Consider the following 19,162-nt stretch of genomic DNA (forward strand, 5'->3'; position numbering starts at 1 on the left):
ATTTTGATTTGCTTAATTATAAAATTGTATAAATGCACTCCCTTCAGGAACATTGAAAATAATGTATTTTTTTATAAGTGAATGGATTAAAATGTCCAAGTTCATAAATGAGAAAGGAATACTTAGAATTTTGAGGAAGGAAGCTAAGAGGGAGGAATGCTTTCAATTTTGATCTATTTTCTAATTAAAATTTTCAACTTGCAAGAGACTGTAACAAACAAACCTCACTCATTAATTAATGCAAAATGTAATGATTTCGTTTGGGCAACTAAATCAGCAAAGGAATTGAAAAAAAATAAAAAATAAAAAATAAAAAAAGAATGGCTAAAAATAGTGTGATAGATTTAAAAATGAGATTAACTTCAAAGTCACATACATTTTTTAATTAGTGGGTCTTTTTATTTGTCAAATATTGTATGATAAATTTAAAAAAGAGATTAATTTCAAAGTCATATGCATTTTTCAATTAGTGGGTCTTTTTATTTGTCAAAGATTGTGTGTGGCTCGGTTGGAAAAAGAGCGAGATATCATTTTGTTGATAAGAAAATTAATTTGCGGCAATCTCATGTTTTAGTGTGTTAATTTACACACAAAAGCTAATTAATTAGTTAATTCTGAATACTCTCAACTATTGTCTAGTTTAATATGATTATCTTAATATTTGTAAAATTGTAATTATTCTTATCTATAGACATATGTACAAAATGAAATATGGGAGAGTGAGAAATTTAGTTATTTTGAAATGCGATTTTCTTATATTTTGGGTCAAATGGTAAGTACTAACAGAAATAGTTATTTTTGAAAAAATAAAAAATAAAAATCAATGAAAAAAAATAGAGAAAGAAAAATTACATTCACAACAATAAAATTTGAATCGAGCAATGGTAGAGGGCCACAAAAAGTGTAGCTAAAATGGCTCAAAACTGTCAAATTTGACAGTTTTGAGCCATTTGAACCACACTTTGACAGTTTTGAGCCATTTGAGCCACACTTTTTGTGGCCCTCAAACATTTTTCATTTGAATCTAGGCATAATAGCTGTCAAGGAAGTACTCATCCACTAATTGTTAAAATAGTATAAATAATTATAAAATATATATTTTTTTGAACAATTTTTGTGTAAGATCACAACTTTAATTTTGTGTCAACACCAATTGATGTGTTCACTATATTATTATAACAACGATGTTAGGTAGCTCAAAATTTTGTGACTCAAATGGCTCAAATCACTCAAAACGACGTCGTTTTGAGTGTAAGTGAGTGTAAAACGACGTCGTTTTGATAAATTTGAACCATTTGAGCCATAAAATTTTGAGGTACCAAACATTTTCCTTATTATAATATATATATAGAATTTTTTGAGACAGGGCTGATGATATCATGTCTTTTTTTGCTTGGGGTTATAAAAATCAAAGGTGGTAATGATAGGAATAGATGATAAGTGCACTAGTTTTGTAAACTTAAGAGGCCCACAATTCTCTTTCGGTCTTGCCAATCAATAAAAAAAATAAAATATATTGTTACAAATATAGTTAAATAGTCTGTTGTTGCGAATATTCATGACAATTGTGACGAAAAAGTCGTTTCATTATTTGTTAGATTTATTTGATTTATTAAAGAAAAATTATTAATAAGTTATATTTTGTTTTTAAAATTTCTATTGAGTACTATATCTTGTTTGGTTAAACACACTTTTTAAAAAATTAATCACTTGATTTTTCGTATTTTTTTATTTTTAATAAATTTTTAAAAAATATTTTATGCAAATTTTTATTTTTTATTTTTTACATGCACCTAATCTAAATGCACTTAAAAAAATATAATATTTGTGATTTTTTTTAAATTCATCAAATTCAAAAAATTCAACCAAAACCCAAAAAAAAAAAAATTGAAAATTCAGTATATTTTCTTATTTAATTGTATTCAGTAAATTTTGTAAAGGGTTTTGTACCCTTTTTTTTACTTTTTATGTATATCGAGATTAAGTGGATCTAAAAAGGAAAAAACAAAATTTGATTAAAATATTTTAAAAAATATTAAAAATACAAAAATATGAATTGAAAACTCAAAAAATTATTTTTGAAAATTCCAAACCAAAATTTTCATGCAATATTCCTAAAAAGTTCAATTTTCCATAATGATGTACTTTATCTCAATTGTACATTTCTCATTTAATATGAATAATAACTTCATAAATGATTTTAATGTACTTAAAATTATATATTATAATTGTAAAAATTATAAATATTAGGTGAATAGAGATGTGACATGTAAATATATTAATACGGAGAGATAGACTCATTAGGTAGATAAATAAATGACATATGGAGAAATATTGAGTTGATACGTAGGTCGATAAATAGATCACACTTGAGTATATAAGTGACGTGAATAAATAGATCATACTTTGGTATATAAGTGGGTGGATAAATAAGTGACGTGGATAAATAGATCGGACTTAGGCTTCGTTTGGAAATATGCTTTTTTAGTAACTTTTTAGCTTTTTGGTTAAAATTTGATGTAAAAAAAATTAGTATGTTTGGGATGACTTTTTGACTGTTTACGAAAAGATGTGCAAAAAGTAGAGAGAAAATGGAATCTTTAACTTTTTGGTATAAATTGTTGATTTTTTGATTTTTTTAGTAACTTTTTGACTTTTTAACTAAAAGAGCACTTGCCAAACGAGGCCTTAAGTATATAAGTGGGTAAATAAATAAGCGATGTAAACAAATAGACAAATGGGTAAAAGTAACATAGTCTTTTAAATTATTATTATTATTGTTATTATTAATTTTTTTTTTGGCCTTTTGACCCCAAAAAAATAAATAATGTTTGAGGGCCACAATTTTTGTGGCTCAAATGATTCAAAATTGCCAAAATGACGTCGTTTTGGCATGTTTTGTGCTCAAAACGACGTCGTTTTGACAGTTTTGAGCCATTTGAGCCACAAAAATTGTGGCCCTCTACCATTGCCCCAAAAAATAAAGTATAAGGCTATTGGCTCAAAAATTTAGAAATTGGCCTGAGTGCCTAATTTTTTTTAATAAAGAAATTAAAAAATGCTAAAATATATTAAAATTCCATTAATAGTAATGAAAAATAATAACGTGACAAATTCATATTTTCCCTGTGTGAGCTAATTGATGAATCTTATACTTAAGTTCTTGTTTATGAAAGTTTATTTAATTTCAACAATTATAAATATTTTTATTATAAAAAATTCAAAAAAATTCAAATTGTTTATGAATTTTTTGGTTCATATTTTAATGAGAAGAGTAAAATTGGGATAAAATAAATTATTTTGGAGAATTAAACTTTTTAGATATATTATTGAAAAAATAGGACTTAGTTATCTACAATAACATTCGATGGTACTTAATAATAATTTTTAGAGCAAAATATGATGTATTGATAATTTTTCTCTGAATAAATCAAATAAGATCTAACAGATAATGAAACCACCTTGTCTCCACAAATATTATGAATATTTGCAACAACACACACTATTTAACTATATTTTAACAATACTACAACGTGTAATGGTTTTAAAGACTAATTTATGTCATCATTAAAAGGTTATTCTTAAAACTTAAAAAGGATTTTTACTGATAAAATTACGAAAATATTGCTAAAATTATAAAATTATGAAAACATTGATAATTATGACAACAGTGACTGTTGTGCCTTTGCATAGCAGCCACCCCATTTCTTCGATTCCCTTTGTGGTAGTGTTTTTCCCCCCTCATATTATGGAGATTGTATGTAAGTAGTAGTGGTTGTTGGGCTTGAGCTTAGTAAGCTTTTTTTTTTTTTTTGATCGGCAAAAGAAAGAAACTTTATTGATGTAGAAAAGAAGTACAAAAAGCAAAAACACACTACATCAAAAAAGGAGAGGGAGGTGCAAAGGCATCACAATGAGCTAAATCATCCCAACTAAGTTGGCACCAAAAAACCCATTCTATCATTTGCTAGGACCCCCAGAGTTGGCGAGAAACCAATAAAAAAAGAGGACAACAGCCACCAAAACAGACAGAGCAAACTAGAGTCACAAAACAAACAAGCAGCCTGAACCTATCTGAGTATCACACCAACATCATAACATACCATACCAGGGACCATAGCCAACTCGCCAACTCACCAGCTCACCATAGCCAACTGCAAAGCAATTCTAGATCCAATATAATGCAACACATTAGAAACCAGCTTCCTCAATTTCTCACTGAACCTTTCATGACAATTACATTTCAATCCAGAACCAGCCACATTCAGAACCCCAGTGCAGTTCAAATGCCACAACAACACAACAGCTCTATACTTATCAAAAGACAACATAACAGAATAACTACCAGCAGCACATCAACATGCCAACCAGCCAGAGCAACCTCTTACCAGCAGGACATTAATCAACAACCAATGCCAAACAACAAGACATTAATCAGCAACCAATGCTACTGCACTGCACCAGTGCCAGCAATCATTAGCACCAAAACCTACCAGCAGTAGATCCAGATGTGTTGACTCACCCATTTGATATTTGAAGCAATCTCAAGAACCCCAGTGCAGTTAAAATGCCACAACAGCCCAACAACAGAATCCATCTAATTGCAGCTCCGCTCTAATCAAAAGACAACATAACAGAACAGCTACCAGCAACAGAGGACAATAGCAGAATCCATCAAATTACAGCGCTATACTTGATAAGCTTACATATCTCCAAAAGTTTGTGAAAAAACTAGAAATCCCCTAGATGTTGATTTGTGATTATGTATCAATTTTAAGCAGAATATAACAATCCCAATCAAACAATCAAGACAAAGAGACACAACGATTTTACGTGGAAAAAACCACAATTGGACACCGCCAACTGTGATTAAAAAACCATGGACAACAGCCACAAAACAATCCACTAGGAAGATTTAAAGGAATTACACAGGTATACTCTCAATTACCTAGCGAATCCACGCCTAATTGAACCAACTTCTATGTGCCTCTTCTAACCCGTCTTTACCTTGGAATTGTCTTTACGATGAGCCACCCCGGAATCCACCAAAGCTTCAGGCTCGAATTCTTCAGAATCCACCGAAGAACAACTCTCTCTTTTGTAGAACAAAACACAACCTTTGATGTACTCTCTTTAAACCATGAGTTGAATACTCAATAAAAACATCAAAGAAAACTAACAAAATATCCCCAGATATAAATCTTAAGAACCAAAAAGAAGATCCGGAGGAGTTGAGGAGTAGTCTCGTTTTGGGAGAAAACCAACTACTTATAAAAAAAACCAAAAGTAATCCTAGATTTGGAAGAAAACCCAATCCTTATTGAAATCCGGAAAACTGTGTTCGCGCGGTCCGCTTGAGCGCCCAACATCCCGCTCAAGCGTCTTCAGTAAAATCTGCGCGTGACATAACAGAGGTCCGTTCAAGCGCCAGAGAACCCGCTCGAGCGCGAAATCACACCTTCCAGTATTTTTCCAGACCTGACAAGCTGCTGGAACCAGGGATTCTTCGCTCGAGCGCGGGTGTGTCCGCTCGAGCGGACAGACAATTTTGAATGCATTTTTGCATTTTGTTTCGGGGGCGCTGCCCCTCGACTCCGCCGTGGCGCTGTCCCGGACCCGCCAAGGGGCGCTGCCCCCTAGACCCCCGCGACCTGACCGGGCAGCTCGATCCCCGTCATAATCAGCGAAGTGGCAATCTTGAAAGCATTAGCATCACAAACTTCTCTGAAAGCCGCAATTTGGTTGGATTCGCATCTAAACACTCATAGCCTCACTGAAATAAAAAGTGTGAAAATAAATACAACTGAATGGAGTTTTGTCAAACGGGGTTGCCAAGAATAAAACCTAACAGTTTGAAATGGGCACTGTTATACACAACAGAACAGAAAAGCAGCAGAGCATATCTCCTAGTTGGTGAGAAACCAACAGAGAAGAAGAACGACAGACAAACTAGATATCAAGAAAGCAGAGGAAAAATAGAGAAAGATGATGATCAGCAGTCCTTAACAAAGGAAAAACAAACCTCAGAACTTTGAAGCAGACCAATCCCACTGAGAACAAACCAACAGACACCCTTGCTGAGTAAAGAATCAAAAAAACAGATAATGACCCATGAAAATCACACCCATCAACAGATACACCCATCAGAGAAACTGAGTACAGCAAAATCACAACCATCAACAGATACACTTCCTAATGCCCAAGATGTTATAGAGGAAATCATTTATGGAGAATGAAAGATCCTTGGAAGAGGCCTTTAGCCAAATAGCTAACCTTATGATTATAAGCTCCTGTAGCTCGTACATGTCATGTTGTGAATCTTGAAATAGATGTTCATTTATGAGCTTCCATAATGACCAAAGGGTGACTAATGGTAATGCTCGCCAAATTCTCTGTTCATTTTTCCTATAGGGATGACCTGCCCACCATTGCAGCACTCCCTGTACAGAGCTTGGAGTCACCCACAGAGTCCCCTACCACTGCAGCAACCCAGTCCATACTCTCCATACTAGAGGGTAGTGAAACAGCACATGATCCAAAGTTTCCTGTTGTGATTTGCAAAAAATACATAGAGTAGATGTAGCCCTATCCAGCACACCAATCCGTTGCAAGAACACAAAGGTTTTGACCTTTTGTTTCCAAGCGAGCCAACCGAAGACCTGCACTTTGGGAGGTAGATATTTTAGCCAGACCAAACTGTAAAAGCTGACATTACCACCATAAGCGAGATTAGTCTGATTATAGAGAACATATATAAGAGATTGCCCGGGCTTTACTGCTAACCATGAAACACTATCTTGGACCAACAGATTGAGTGCAGGTGTTGGTGCAATAATGCCTATTAATCTAAGAAGCTTCTCTTTCTCCCAATCGAATAGAGACCTTCTAAAGGAAAACAACCAATTATTAGAGGAGGCATCCACAAACTCTTTGAGTAAATCCTTCTTGTCATTCGATAGTTGGAATAGCCATGGAAATTCTTCTTTAAGACATAAGGCTCCACACCATTGATCAGCCCAGAACCTAATTCTACAACCATTCGCTACTTTGAGTTGCAGATTACTAACAAAGAATTCCATAAGAGACTGCTGATGTTCAACAGCAGCTATGATACCACCCCAGATTCTAGAAAAGGTGGTGCTAGAGATAAGATTAGGTAGCCAGGCCCCACCTTGAAAATTGTACTTGCTGCAAATAAGCCTCTTCCATAATGAATCATGTTCAGACGCAAATCGCCACCACCACTTCAGAAGTAAACAGACATTCACATCACTAAGCCTTCGAACACCTAGTCTACCTTGTTTTAAGCTTTTTGTGACCTTTGTCCATTTCACGAGATGGATTTTCCTCCTTAAATCTGAACCACCCCATAGGAAAGTAGCCTATATTTTATCTAACTCCTTAGCTATTCCTTTAGGCAACCTGAACAAAGATAAGAAAAACACGGGTAGACTTGATAGCACTGCTTTCACCAAGATCAACCTCCCTACAAAGGAGAGAAGCCTCATTTTCCAGCCAGTAAGCTGCAATTTGAACTTATTTGTAACTGGTTTCCAAAACCTTTTCCTCTTTGGATTAGCACCCAATGGCAGACCTAGATACTTTAGAGGTAAGTTTTGGGTCTTACAATTTAACAGAGAAGCATATTTAACCAAAATAGAATTAGGAACACCAACCCCACAAACCACACTTTTGTGGTAATTGATTTTGAGACCAGATGCTACTTCAAAAGACCTGAGAATTCTTTTTAAGCTCACAACTTTTGGTAGCTCGGCTTCATAGAATAGAAGAGAGTCATCTGCGAATTGGAGATGGGATAGTTGCACTTGGTTGTTGCCTATAAGTACCCCTTTTAGCAAATTCAAGTTCCTAGCTCTCTGAAGAAGAATGTTTAGTGTTTCTACAACCAAATTAAAAAGGAATGGGAATAAGAGATCGCCTTGCCTGAGGCCTTTCTGGGGGCTAAACTCCTTGGTTGGTGAGCCATTCATAAGTACTGAGATCCTTGCAGTAGAGACACACTCCTTAATCCAAGAAATCCATTTGGAACCAAATCCAAAGTTTTCTAGCATAGAAAAGAGGAAGTTCCAATTGATAAAATCAAATGCCTTTTCAAAATCTATTTTTAGCAGCAGCCTTGACTTTTTAGATTTAACCCAACCATCCACAACTTCGTTAGCAATCAACACACCATCAAGAATATTCCTACCACCTAGAAAGGCTGACTGTGTGTCACCAATGATCATGGGCATGACCTTTTTGAGCCTGGATGCAAGAACTTTAGAAAGAATTTTGTATACAGAACCAACTAAGCTTATAGGTCTAAACTCACTTAAAATGATAGCTTTGTCGAGCTTTGGAATCAACGTAAAGAAGGTACTGTTCAAGCCATAGTCTAATCTGCCATTGACATGAAATTCTTTCATAAGGTTAATCACCTCCACCTTAAGTACCTTTCAGAATTTTTGAAAAAACATCAGATTGAAGCCATCTGGACCAGGGGCTTTATTACCATTGCAATCTATAATAGATGACCAGATTTCTTCTTCAGTGAATTCTGCCTCAAGTATATGAAAAAAATCGCTAAGCCTTATACTCTTAAAATTTCCAGCAAGCCTTGGTCTGTTGCTCCAAACTTCATTGAAATGATTTGAAAAGTGAGTCCACACTGCATGTTTAGCTTGACTTGGCTCCTCCAAAACCACATCCCCCACTTTGATGGAGTTGAGAGTGTTCCTAGTGTGTCTGTTGCTGGCCATAACATGGAAGAATCTAGTGTTCCTGTCGCCCTTTAGCCATTCCCATTCTAGCTTCTTACTCAACAGCCACATGTCATTTCTTTTTTCTCTCTGCAGCTTCAATTCAACCTCCTCCAATGGTCTAGATTCAGCTATCAAGTCAATATCATGAAGTTCAGTTTCAATAGCTTGTAGTTTGAATGCAACATTGCCATAAACCTCTCTACTCCAAGTTTTTAATATCAACTTGAGAGTATGCAATTTCCTCTGCAGAATGAAACCAGATGACCCAGAAAAATGAGATTCTTACCATGTTTGTTCCACTAGAGGAGCAAGATGCGAGTGCAGCAGCCAAGCATTTAAGAACTTGAAGGCTTGGGTCCCCAATCTCTAGCATCCTCCATTAGCACAATAGGACAATGATCAGATACAATTCTAGGAAGGCCCCAAAGTTTGAACTTATATCTCTCCAGCCATTCAGGGCTTAAAAGGAACCTATCAATACGACTTCATTTATTCTCATCAAAGGCATTGCACCAGGTGTATTTTCTGCCTAACATTTGCAAGTCCACCACCTTACACGAATCTATGAATTCATTGAAATCTTGCATGCCCCTATCCCTTATTGATATACCAATTTTTTCCCCTGAGTTTCTGATTTTGTTAAAATCACCACCAAGGCACCATGACTTGGGAAATGAATCCTTCAGATTTAACAGAATCTGCCAGAGTTTCCTTCTCCTAATGACATAATTAGGAGCATAAATATTGACAATTACACAATCGAATGAGTTGTAGAGCTTACCTGATAGTAGAATAAAGTTTCTATTACTGCAACACTCTAAGAGTTGGAAAACTTCAGGGTCTCAGAGGCAGAGTAAACCACCTGCCATTCCTTCAGCATCCACAGCCATAGATTCCATCCTATCCTTAGGCCAAAGACTTTTCATCTCAAAGCTGGTAATGCTTGACTTTTTTGTCTCTTGAAACAAAGCTATGTCAATTTTCCTTTGTAGCAAAAGATTCTTGATCTTTCTCCTCTTAACAGGTCTTCCTACATCTCTAATGTTTCAATATAGTGTCTTCATAGAAACATTGTATGACACTGATCTCACCCATTTGGAACTAATCATTCCACAATATCGTTCCCTTTCCCTAACCTCTCCTTATCCTTTTCCTCTATGTGCACTAATTTCCTGATAACCTCAGATTCTTGCCCCATGAATTCAAGCCCTAAACTTTTCCCCATCTGCATTGTTGCTTGGGCCTCTTGAAGAAAATCAATTCCAGAAAGGGGTTGTTTATTAACTGGAGGTGTGGATCTTGACTGAAAGCCTTTAATGTTTCCTTTGCTTGTGGAAGATCCCTTCTGACCAAGCCTTCTAGCAAAACCATTGAATCTACCAGCTAACAGAGGTTGTTTAACCCCTACTCGTCTGCTTTCTTTTCTCTTGCTTCTCTTCAAACAATTAAGAATAGAGTCTGAAATAGATGGGCTGATAGTGTCGCTACCCACATCTGATGACCCACCCCCTAGCTTTGCAGATGGAAAATGGAATGCACTACAAGAGGGCCCAATAGGCGGCAAATCCGAATGGGCCAGGTTAGAAGGTTGAAGCCCAGTTGGCAAATGATTAAGAGCTACCTCAAGGCAAATACTAGATTTATTTTTCAGGAAAGGACTAAGGCTTTTGATTGACTTTCTAACTATTGTAAAATGATAAATTATAAAATAATAATCTATTTGATAATATAATATTTTTCATACTTGTAATTAACACTCTCCTTACTAAAAACTAAAACTTCATATTCAAAATCCCATCCAAATTTTACAAAAAAATCATTAATGTTATAGTAACAAATGGTCAGAATTGGAAAACGGTATATAAGCCTACTTTCTAAATCTATTTTTTAGACCTAATGATATGTAAGTGATATGATTGGTGAATAATTAGAGAAGATATACGAGAGAGAGTATTAACTTTAATATCTTAATTGATTGTCACATCATTGAGTTGGAAAAATAAGTTTAAAATTTTGGATAAACTACCAATAGGTCCTAATAGTTGGACTTAATTCTCATCAAGTCCTATTGAAAATAAGTCTTGGTAAAATTGTCGCTAAAAGTAATTTTTTTGTGACAATTTTTTATATATGTCGCTAAAAATTAATAATTAGTGACTTTTTTTATCATAATTTTTATAAATTGTCACTAAAACTTACAATTAGTGACTTTTTTTATGACAAATTTTTCTCATAGGACTTATTAGACAATAAATTCACTTATTAGGACCTACACGTAACTACCTTTTAATTTTTAGTCTTAAATAACAATACTCGTCAAAATTTTACAATACGTGAATAGAAATCAGTAATATTATTTTTAGTTCATAAATTTTGAATAGGAATTTGGAAAGTGAAAATAATGTAATTGATGCTTCAACCTTTCCAAAAAATTGAATCCACTTTATTTTGTTGAACATGCTTGACTGGTGGCAAATTGGCAATAACAATTAATCTTTCTATTCACTACTTTGTCCGGAATCAATCTAGTAAACAAAACCAAATATTTTTTTTTTTTTAATTTTGAAAAATTAAATTGAGTACCATGTTTGGTTTCAGAAAATTGAATTTACTTTTTAAGAGTTCTTTTGTTTTTCATTTTTTTAAATATTTTACGCAAATTTATTATTATTATTTTTAGATGCACCTAATCTAAATACGTTTAAAAAGTATAATATTTGTGATTTTTTTTTTTAATTTCACCACATAAAAAATAAGAAAATTCAATATATTTTTGTATGTTGTTATATTTAATGAATTTTTTTTAAAGATTTTTGTACAATTTTTATTTTTGTTTTTTTAAGTATATTAAGGCCTCGTTTGGCAACTGTTCTTTTCAGTCAAAAAGTTACTAAAAAAACTAAAAAGGTAACAACCCATACCAAAAAGTCAAAGATTTCTTTTTCTCTCTACTTTTTGCACATTTTTTCGTAAAAAGTCAAAAAGTCATCCCAAACATATTAAATTTTTTTACATCACATTTTAGCCAAAAAGCCAAAAAGTTACTAAAAAAGCATGTTCTCAAACGAGACCTAAGATTAAGAGAATCTAAAAATTAAAAAAATTGATTAAAATATTTTAAAAAGTCATTAAAAATAAAAAAAATATGAATTAAAAATTAAAAAAATTATTTTTAAAAACTCAAAACTAAACAGTCTTTTGTTTATGAATAATTTCATTTGGTTTGATGTAATACAACTTGTAGGGAAAATAAATAAATAAAGTGCTCCCGTCAATTTCTTTAAGTTTCATTCTTGCAAATGTACTCCCCAGGCGAGATACTTAACGCGTTAGCTATAACGATGCACTGGTCGATACGCACATTGCCTACTTCCCATCGTTTATGGTTACGACTATTGGGGTATCTAATCCCATTTGCTCCTTTATCTTTCGTCTCTCAGTGTCAGTATCAGCCTAGCAAATTGCTTTCGCCATTGGTATTCTTTTAGATCTCTACGCATTTCATTGCTCCACCGGAAATTCTCTTTGCCCCTACCGTACTCTAGCTTGGTAGTTTCCACCGCCTGACCAGAGTTGAGCCCTAGGATTTGACGGCCAGAAAAAATTCCAAGAACTACCACAAAGAATTTCTTGAGATTTCTATCATTTGAATTGTTGTAATTTGACATTCTTTGTAAGTAGGAAGGTTAATGAAACCCAAACTTAAATTACTCAGAATTATCATTTTGTGATTCAGATTTATTTTGTATATAGACTCTATATTACATAAACTAATTTTCACCGCACAATCATACACTCTGAAAAATCTGGGTGGTTTTTGGGTGGGTTCCTAGACTTTTTGTAATGAATAAGAAGTAGGGGTCATAGAATTTCCCAAGAAGATAACATCCATATATTTGGGTGAAAGGTACCCCATACAGAACATTCATACAGAGCTGAGCTTCATTCACTCATTTTACAAATGAAAAAGAGAAATTTAAAAAACAATAATAATAATAATAATAATAATAATAATAATAATAATAATAATAATAATAATAATAATAATAATAATAATAATAGACATAAGGGTAGGTTTGGATCCCACACTCGATTGTGTCTATTTTGAAACTTTATATGATTTATTTATTTATTTGTATGTCTGTAGTAATACTAAATCAAAAAAAGATCAAACAAGGCATTGTGTGCTCATGGATAGACGTGGCTTGCACATGGCCTCTAACGGCTTCAACTTGGGCATGGTGATGCCTGAACTCTCAGCCATATCCACCTCATTTTCATCAACTCTCTCCCATTCAAATGACTGGATTAAGGCTCCAAGTGCAAGCCCAACCATCTTTTTTGCCAGGCTAGCCCCAGGACATCCACGTCTTCCACTGCCAAATGGAATCAGCCTATACCCATCTTCAGCACCATCTCCTTCAAACCTCTCTGGCATAAACATTGTTGGATTTTCCCATAGCTTAGGGTCCCTATGAATGGCCAACGCATTTACCATCAACATCGTACCTCGCGGGACATCATAACCTCCCACAGTACAATCTTCAGATGCTTCATGTGGCAGTAGAAGTGGGACAGGTGCATATAATCGGAGTGCTTCATTGATTACATTTGATAGGTAATTCAACTTGGGCAAGTCTTGTTCGTTTATGATGCGGTCTCGTTCAACATGAGCATCTATCTCTGCTCGAACTTTTTTCATTACATCTGGATGGTTAAGTAGTAGTGACATCGCCCATTCCATGGTTGTTGATGAAGTCTCAGTTCCAGCAAGTAACAATATCTGTCCACACCAGGCAAGCAAGCACATAAAATACCCAAAAAGGATGCAACATTAAGGTGCGGCCCAACACTTTCACTACTACAAAAATAGTTAAAGATCACACTTTGACAAAAAAAAAAATCTCAATTTGTAAAAATTTCAAAGTGAAGCCTTTTGATAATTAATGTTAATTATTAATTATTAATATTTTATTTTTGTCTAAAGTTATTTTTTCATCCTTTTGGTATCAACAAATTACTAAAATTAAAAGTAAGAAGTTATATCTTATGTTCCCAAGCACGTAGATTGAGACTTTCTAAAATTCCGTATCAACTCTTTGCAATGACTTCAAAGAGTCAATACAGAATTTGGATGATAAGTCATGGTATAAATATTCCTCAACTTCGATAGCTAGGTATGTGAAATCAACTACTACTAACTTCAAACTCTCTACTGTGAATTCTACTTTGAATTCTCTCTAGGATTTTGTTGTCATCTTAGGCATTTTTGGGTAGCTTACTCATGAAACAAATAATTTTTTCTTTCACTACGGATCCCATACTACCCCCATAAACTGAAAATCCATAACCCCAATTGCTACGGGAATACCATTTAGTTGGCCTATGCCTGTTTGAACAGCCTCAGTTAATCCTGTTTTCCTTTGGTAAAATCGATAAGATAATTTTGAATTTTTGCATAATTCAAGTTCATACACCTAGAGTAGATTTTTACCCTCTACATATAATATTCCCAAAAATGCTAGAGGCCCCAAAAATTCTACCAAAAGTTTTACCAAATGTCTCACATGGGTATGGGACCCACATGGACCCACATTGTGTGGGTCCCACACCCATGTGAGACATTTGGTAAAACTTTTGGTAGAATATTTGGGATCTCTAGCATTACTCTAATATTCCAAACAACATCTACATGATAATGATAATCTTACCATTATAATCCCATTTATAATATTGTTGGTGTAGAACTCTGGTTCTGTTTCTTGCCAAGACAACAAATTGTCGATTAGTGTCATTGTTTGTTTTGATGCACTGATTCTTCGTCGTTCATCAACTAGATGCTGCAAAAACTTGTCCATCTTCTCTGCACTGGCTACTAATTTCTTCTCAATCCCAAAAAAATCCACCCACAGCAAGATCGGGAAAATGTCTGATGGATGTGATATTTGAGCAAGTTCAAAGTGCTCCCTCATCAAATTCTGAAAGAGCTTGGCCTCCTCAACATCCGACACATCCTCTCCATAGAACCTCTTCCCCATGATCATCATTGTTGTAACATTAAAAGAGAGCCCAAAAAACTTGTTTTTCAAGTCCACCTTACTATACCCACCATCACCACAATTTTTCATGAGTTGATTCAACCAAAACTTCACTTCCTCTCCTCGTATACCAGATGTCCTCTCCAGTCGAGCATTCGAGAAAATCTCTAAGGTTGTAATACGCCTGAGATTAGGCTGTAACAAATTAGTCTTTAACATTGTAACAGAACATGAACAAAAACAAAAACATTATTTTAAATTTTCAAAAAATAAAAAAAAATAAAATGCATAACATAGACTGCGGACAATTAGACTTGGATATGAATAAATATTTTTCCAAAACAAATCAAGAATTTATCATACTTTCTTATTTTTTTCTTTAATTTTTTCAGCAAAAGTCATACTTTAGGTGTAAAACGTTTCAGTAGGACTTTATTACCTATTTTCTACCAATTATACTAAGACATCCCAACATAAATAAAATTGTTTGTATATACCCAGGTTTGGTTGTCGGGTTGGCACAGATCAGGTTAAGCTTAATCCCAAGAACCAAACCAATCTAATCTAATCTTGTTTACTATTTTTATATCCAGAATGGAATCAATGTATTGATAAAATTAATCAAACCAACTCGATCCCTGGAGGTCGAATTGATTCAGTTCTTGAGTTTTCTAACTCTCTTCTGCACTGCACCCCTACCTCAGATTGCGCCAAAGGTCACCATATGAGGCTGCAGTTATTGTGGTGTAGTCGTAGGTGAGGTGTTTTCCGATGGGACTACGTGGCCGGTTGGCAAAGATAATATCGTTTTTTGTGAAACATTCTTCGACGGCCAAAGGAGAGTTGACAATGATGACCTTTCTGGGTCCGAACCGAAGGAAGATGATTGGGCCATACTTATCTGAAAAGCCTTGCAGAGTTTGGTACAGTGGCTCTTTTAGTAGATGGAGATGGCCTAGGATGGGAAGCCCAGGAGGACTTGGGGGGAGATTCTTGTATGTTTCTTGTTTCGATGTGAAGAGCTTGAAGAAGAGTAGGAGGAGAGGGAAAATGATGAGAGCTATGGTGTACCAGTTAGCTTCACCCATTCTTTGTTTCCAAAACTCAAGTCTTAGGTATCAAGTTGAGGTGAGAAAAATTGTGACCGTCTAATATATATATACATATAATTGGTAATTTGTTTTGCAGTTTTTTATTGATCAGTAACACAATGTAAGCAATACTTCATAGTTCTATTCAAACTACCTAACAATTTTGCGAAGTAAACTATCAACTTGTCCAAGGTGTCCAAAGACGTGCAACCAAAAGAGAGAAAAACAATTACTCCTTTGCTTGAGTATGACGTTTTTTTTTTTTTTTTGGGTTGTAGTTTCATGAGTGTCATTTATCGTCCAATACGATCTCATTATTATAGATGAAAATAATGACAAAAACATGGAAGTTTTGACATTGTTATAGCAGTCATATTCAAGAGGAAGGAGCCAAACTGAACAAGATGCAATTTTACGTTGCCGGCAATGACGGTGTTGGTGAACACTACAAGAAATCAGCAAAACAAAAAATAAAATTATATTTAGAATTTATGAAACAAACAAATCGAACCCGGCTTTAAGGAGATTTATACTGTTTGCGATTCACAAAGTCTAAAGATTTGTCAGCATAGTGTGTATCATGAAAAATACATATCACTGACCACTCGAGACATCCGGATTTTGGAAAAGACATATTTTGATATTTCAAAAAAAAAAAAAAATAATTGTCGTTTTCTGGTGCTCTAATTTCTATGTATTTATAATTGACAGGAGGAGGACTATCTTTATAGTTTGTAATACTCTGATCACAGTAAAACATTATAACAAATTAAGGTTTTAGAGAAAAATTTGAGGACAAAATAATTTTTTAAGAACAAAATATTTTTCTTACTAAAATCATTTACCATATTTTTAAGGGCCACGCACCAATAAATCCCAAATCTTTATCTTATGTTCCATTTAGTCCTACCTTTTATCTTATGATCCAATTAGTCCTAACATAATGTTATTGACAACTAAACCCGTGTTACACTAATTTTTAGGCGTTCTAGTAAGGGTAATGAAGTAAACCACCAACGGCGTAATGACTATAATGCCCCAAACCTGTCCTCTGTAGAAATTTGTTTCCCTCCAAACAAACCCGTAATCGAAGAGTCGTGTGTGGAAGCTTGAACAGTTCTCCGATGTTAATGGCGCGATGTTAGGCGTGGGAGTTTGAGATTGTTGCTTGACGATGTGAAATTCCTGTCAATAGAATAGCATTTTTTGATTTACCGCAATCCCTAGCAAATACGGAAGCCCCTACGCTGTTGATACATCAACTCCGGCGGTGTAGGTGCTTGTGACGGTGTTGTGCTTCGAAGTAGCGAGCGGAAAGTCTTCGTAGGCCTCCGACAATGGTTCCAGGTACGGTAATCGTCTCTGTACATAAACCCTTGCTTTCATTTACATTACGAGGTTGTGGAGTTATGAGTGATATACTAAGGGAACTGGTTAATGTTGTGGGATTTGTAAAATACATGAAATTGTGAAATATGTACACTGATGTAGTGTTGTTTTTTGGGTGCGATTTTGAGTAATGCATGCGTCTTCTCGGAAAGTAGGTTGTCAATGTTCTTGGCCTGTTAACTGGTGTGCTTTTTTGTCATTTTGTCGTAATGTTACTGCGGTGAATGTGAATGAGATGGTAATGCAATTTTATTATCAAGTGCGTACTGGGTTTCCCTGAATTTTTTTTGGGGGGGGGGAAGGGGGGTTGAGGGGAAGATGGTTTACCTGTTCATGTACCTGAGGGGGATTGAGGGGAAGATGGTTTGGTGGTGTATACAATCATGTACCTGTGGGGGTGTGCATACTGTGTTTTTGGTCATTTTACATTGAAGAAAATTGTAATGTTGTGCAAGATTCATGTCAGTGCTGTATTTGCAAATTTCAGTTTGGGCCCCAATTTTTTTTTTTTTTTACGTTTTGGTGTCCAATGCTTAGTCTTAATCATGTTATGTAGCGTGTTTGACAATGTGAAAGTCATACTGAAGTGGTGACACATTTGTATTGTTGTTTGATGCGTTGACGTAATCTATGTAGCGTCACTTTAATGGTTGGATGTTATTGTTGAAATTCGTAATTACAGTTCGTTGGATTTGTAAAAAATGTAGTCCAAAACAATAAAATTAGTTAGTTGGGAAGTGATAGTGGTTAGTACTTCATAGTGATGCATGCAATACGAACTCGTTGCCTAGTGCGTGATGAGATAAAAACCAGAGTTTGGCTGTCTGATGTTAATGTTTGTGTTCCAATTTTACATTGATGGCATGACATGGGGCATAAAAGTCTGTGTTCTTCTGGTAAATTGCCTGATGGTGGAAAATGTGGCGGTTTAAATGATTCATTTTTTGCATGGTTATTGGTAGTTTTAATTTGTTTCTGCTGCTTTGCATGTAAAACATGTTCAGGTAGCAGTGGCAGCAGGACTGGTAAACGGAAACTTGGGTTAAGGTCACCACAAACATCGACAAGGCAAGCCAGTAAAAGACAAGCGAAGCTCCCATTCAAGAAACAAAAAGGGCCGGGTGATCCTGTTCGGAGAGGTTATGTTGATCCGTCGAAATTAATGTACCGGTCAAACATATCCGGGCTGATTAGCACAGTTCTGGAACTGGAATTACGTGATGGCCACATCAGGCAGTTGCAGAGAACGCCATTCTGGCTAATGATTGATGCTATTCGGGCTAACGACTTGGATCCTAAAATGTTCAAAAAATGTGATGCGACAGTATGTCGGGTAATACAAACTTACAACCCTGAAGATGAGAAATTCAACATCAGTGGAGCTAAGTTACCATTGCGCAACAACGACATCAGGTTGATCTTCGGCGTACAATGTGGGAGGGAGAAATTGGATATGACACATGGTGGGAAAGGGCCGTCTGATTTCATCCAAAGACGTTGCGCAAAAGTTAGCCGAATTTCTTCAAAGTTAATAAAGGACTTGCTGGAAGAAGCAATATGTGGTCGTACAGAGCGTGACGAAGAAGATGTGGCGAAATTGCTGTGTCTTTATGTGTGCGCCAAGTTATTTTTTGCAACGACCGGCGAGCATATAGGTTGGGCATTTGTCCGTGTCATCGACAAACTGGACACATTGCAACAGTATGACTGGAGTGCAACAATAAGGAACACATTGATTGGGTCACTGAATGAGATGCACAATAAGCCGGAGAAGGTCACTGGTTGTGTAGTAGCATTGCTGGTACGTATGTTTGTTGGTTGTTTGGTGGTTCAAATTCAGCTTTACAACATATGATACATTTCAGTGTTTATGTAATAGATG

General features: G+C 35.1%; 1 protein-coding gene and 3 pseudogenes across 2 annotated transcripts; 1 reads left to right on the top strand and 3 right to left on the bottom strand.

Moving 5' to 3' along the window:
• Positions 1-11,983: 11,983 nt before the first annotated feature.
• Positions 11,984-12,419, bottom strand: LOC145794043 (18S ribosomal RNA; annotated as a pseudogene).
• Positions 12,420-12,864: 445 nt separating this feature from the next.
• Positions 12,865-13,596, bottom strand: LOC145792369 (cytochrome P450 81Q32 pseudogene; annotated as a pseudogene).
• Positions 13,597-14,431: 835 nt separating this feature from the next.
• Positions 14,432-15,930, bottom strand: LOC114313591 (cytochrome P450 81Q32 pseudogene; annotated as a pseudogene). Its single transcript, XR_014333873.1, has 2 exons — positions 15,500-15,930; positions 14,432-14,984 (listed from the first exon to the last, which is right to left on the bottom strand). The product of XR_014333873.1 is annotated as a cytochrome P450 81Q32 pseudogene (transcript).
• Positions 15,931-16,749: 819 nt separating this feature from the next.
• Positions 16,750-19,135, top strand: LOC114296619 (uncharacterized). Its single transcript, XM_082876369.1, has 2 exons — positions 16,750-17,238; positions 18,285-19,135. Exons 1-2 carry the CDS (start codon positions 17,229-17,231, stop codon positions 19,133-19,135), a joined length of 861 nt encoding a protein of 286 aa, XP_082732495.1. The 5' UTR covers positions 16,750-17,228.
• Positions 19,136-19,162: the final 27 nt, after the last annotated feature.

The sequence above is a fragment of the Camellia sinensis genome, chromosome 6 (assembly GCF_055761805.1).
Source record: "Camellia sinensis isolate YWXY chromosome 6, ASM5576180v1, whole genome shotgun sequence".
Classification (NCBI taxonomy): domain Eukaryota; kingdom Viridiplantae; phylum Streptophyta; class Magnoliopsida; order Ericales; family Theaceae; genus Camellia; species Camellia sinensis.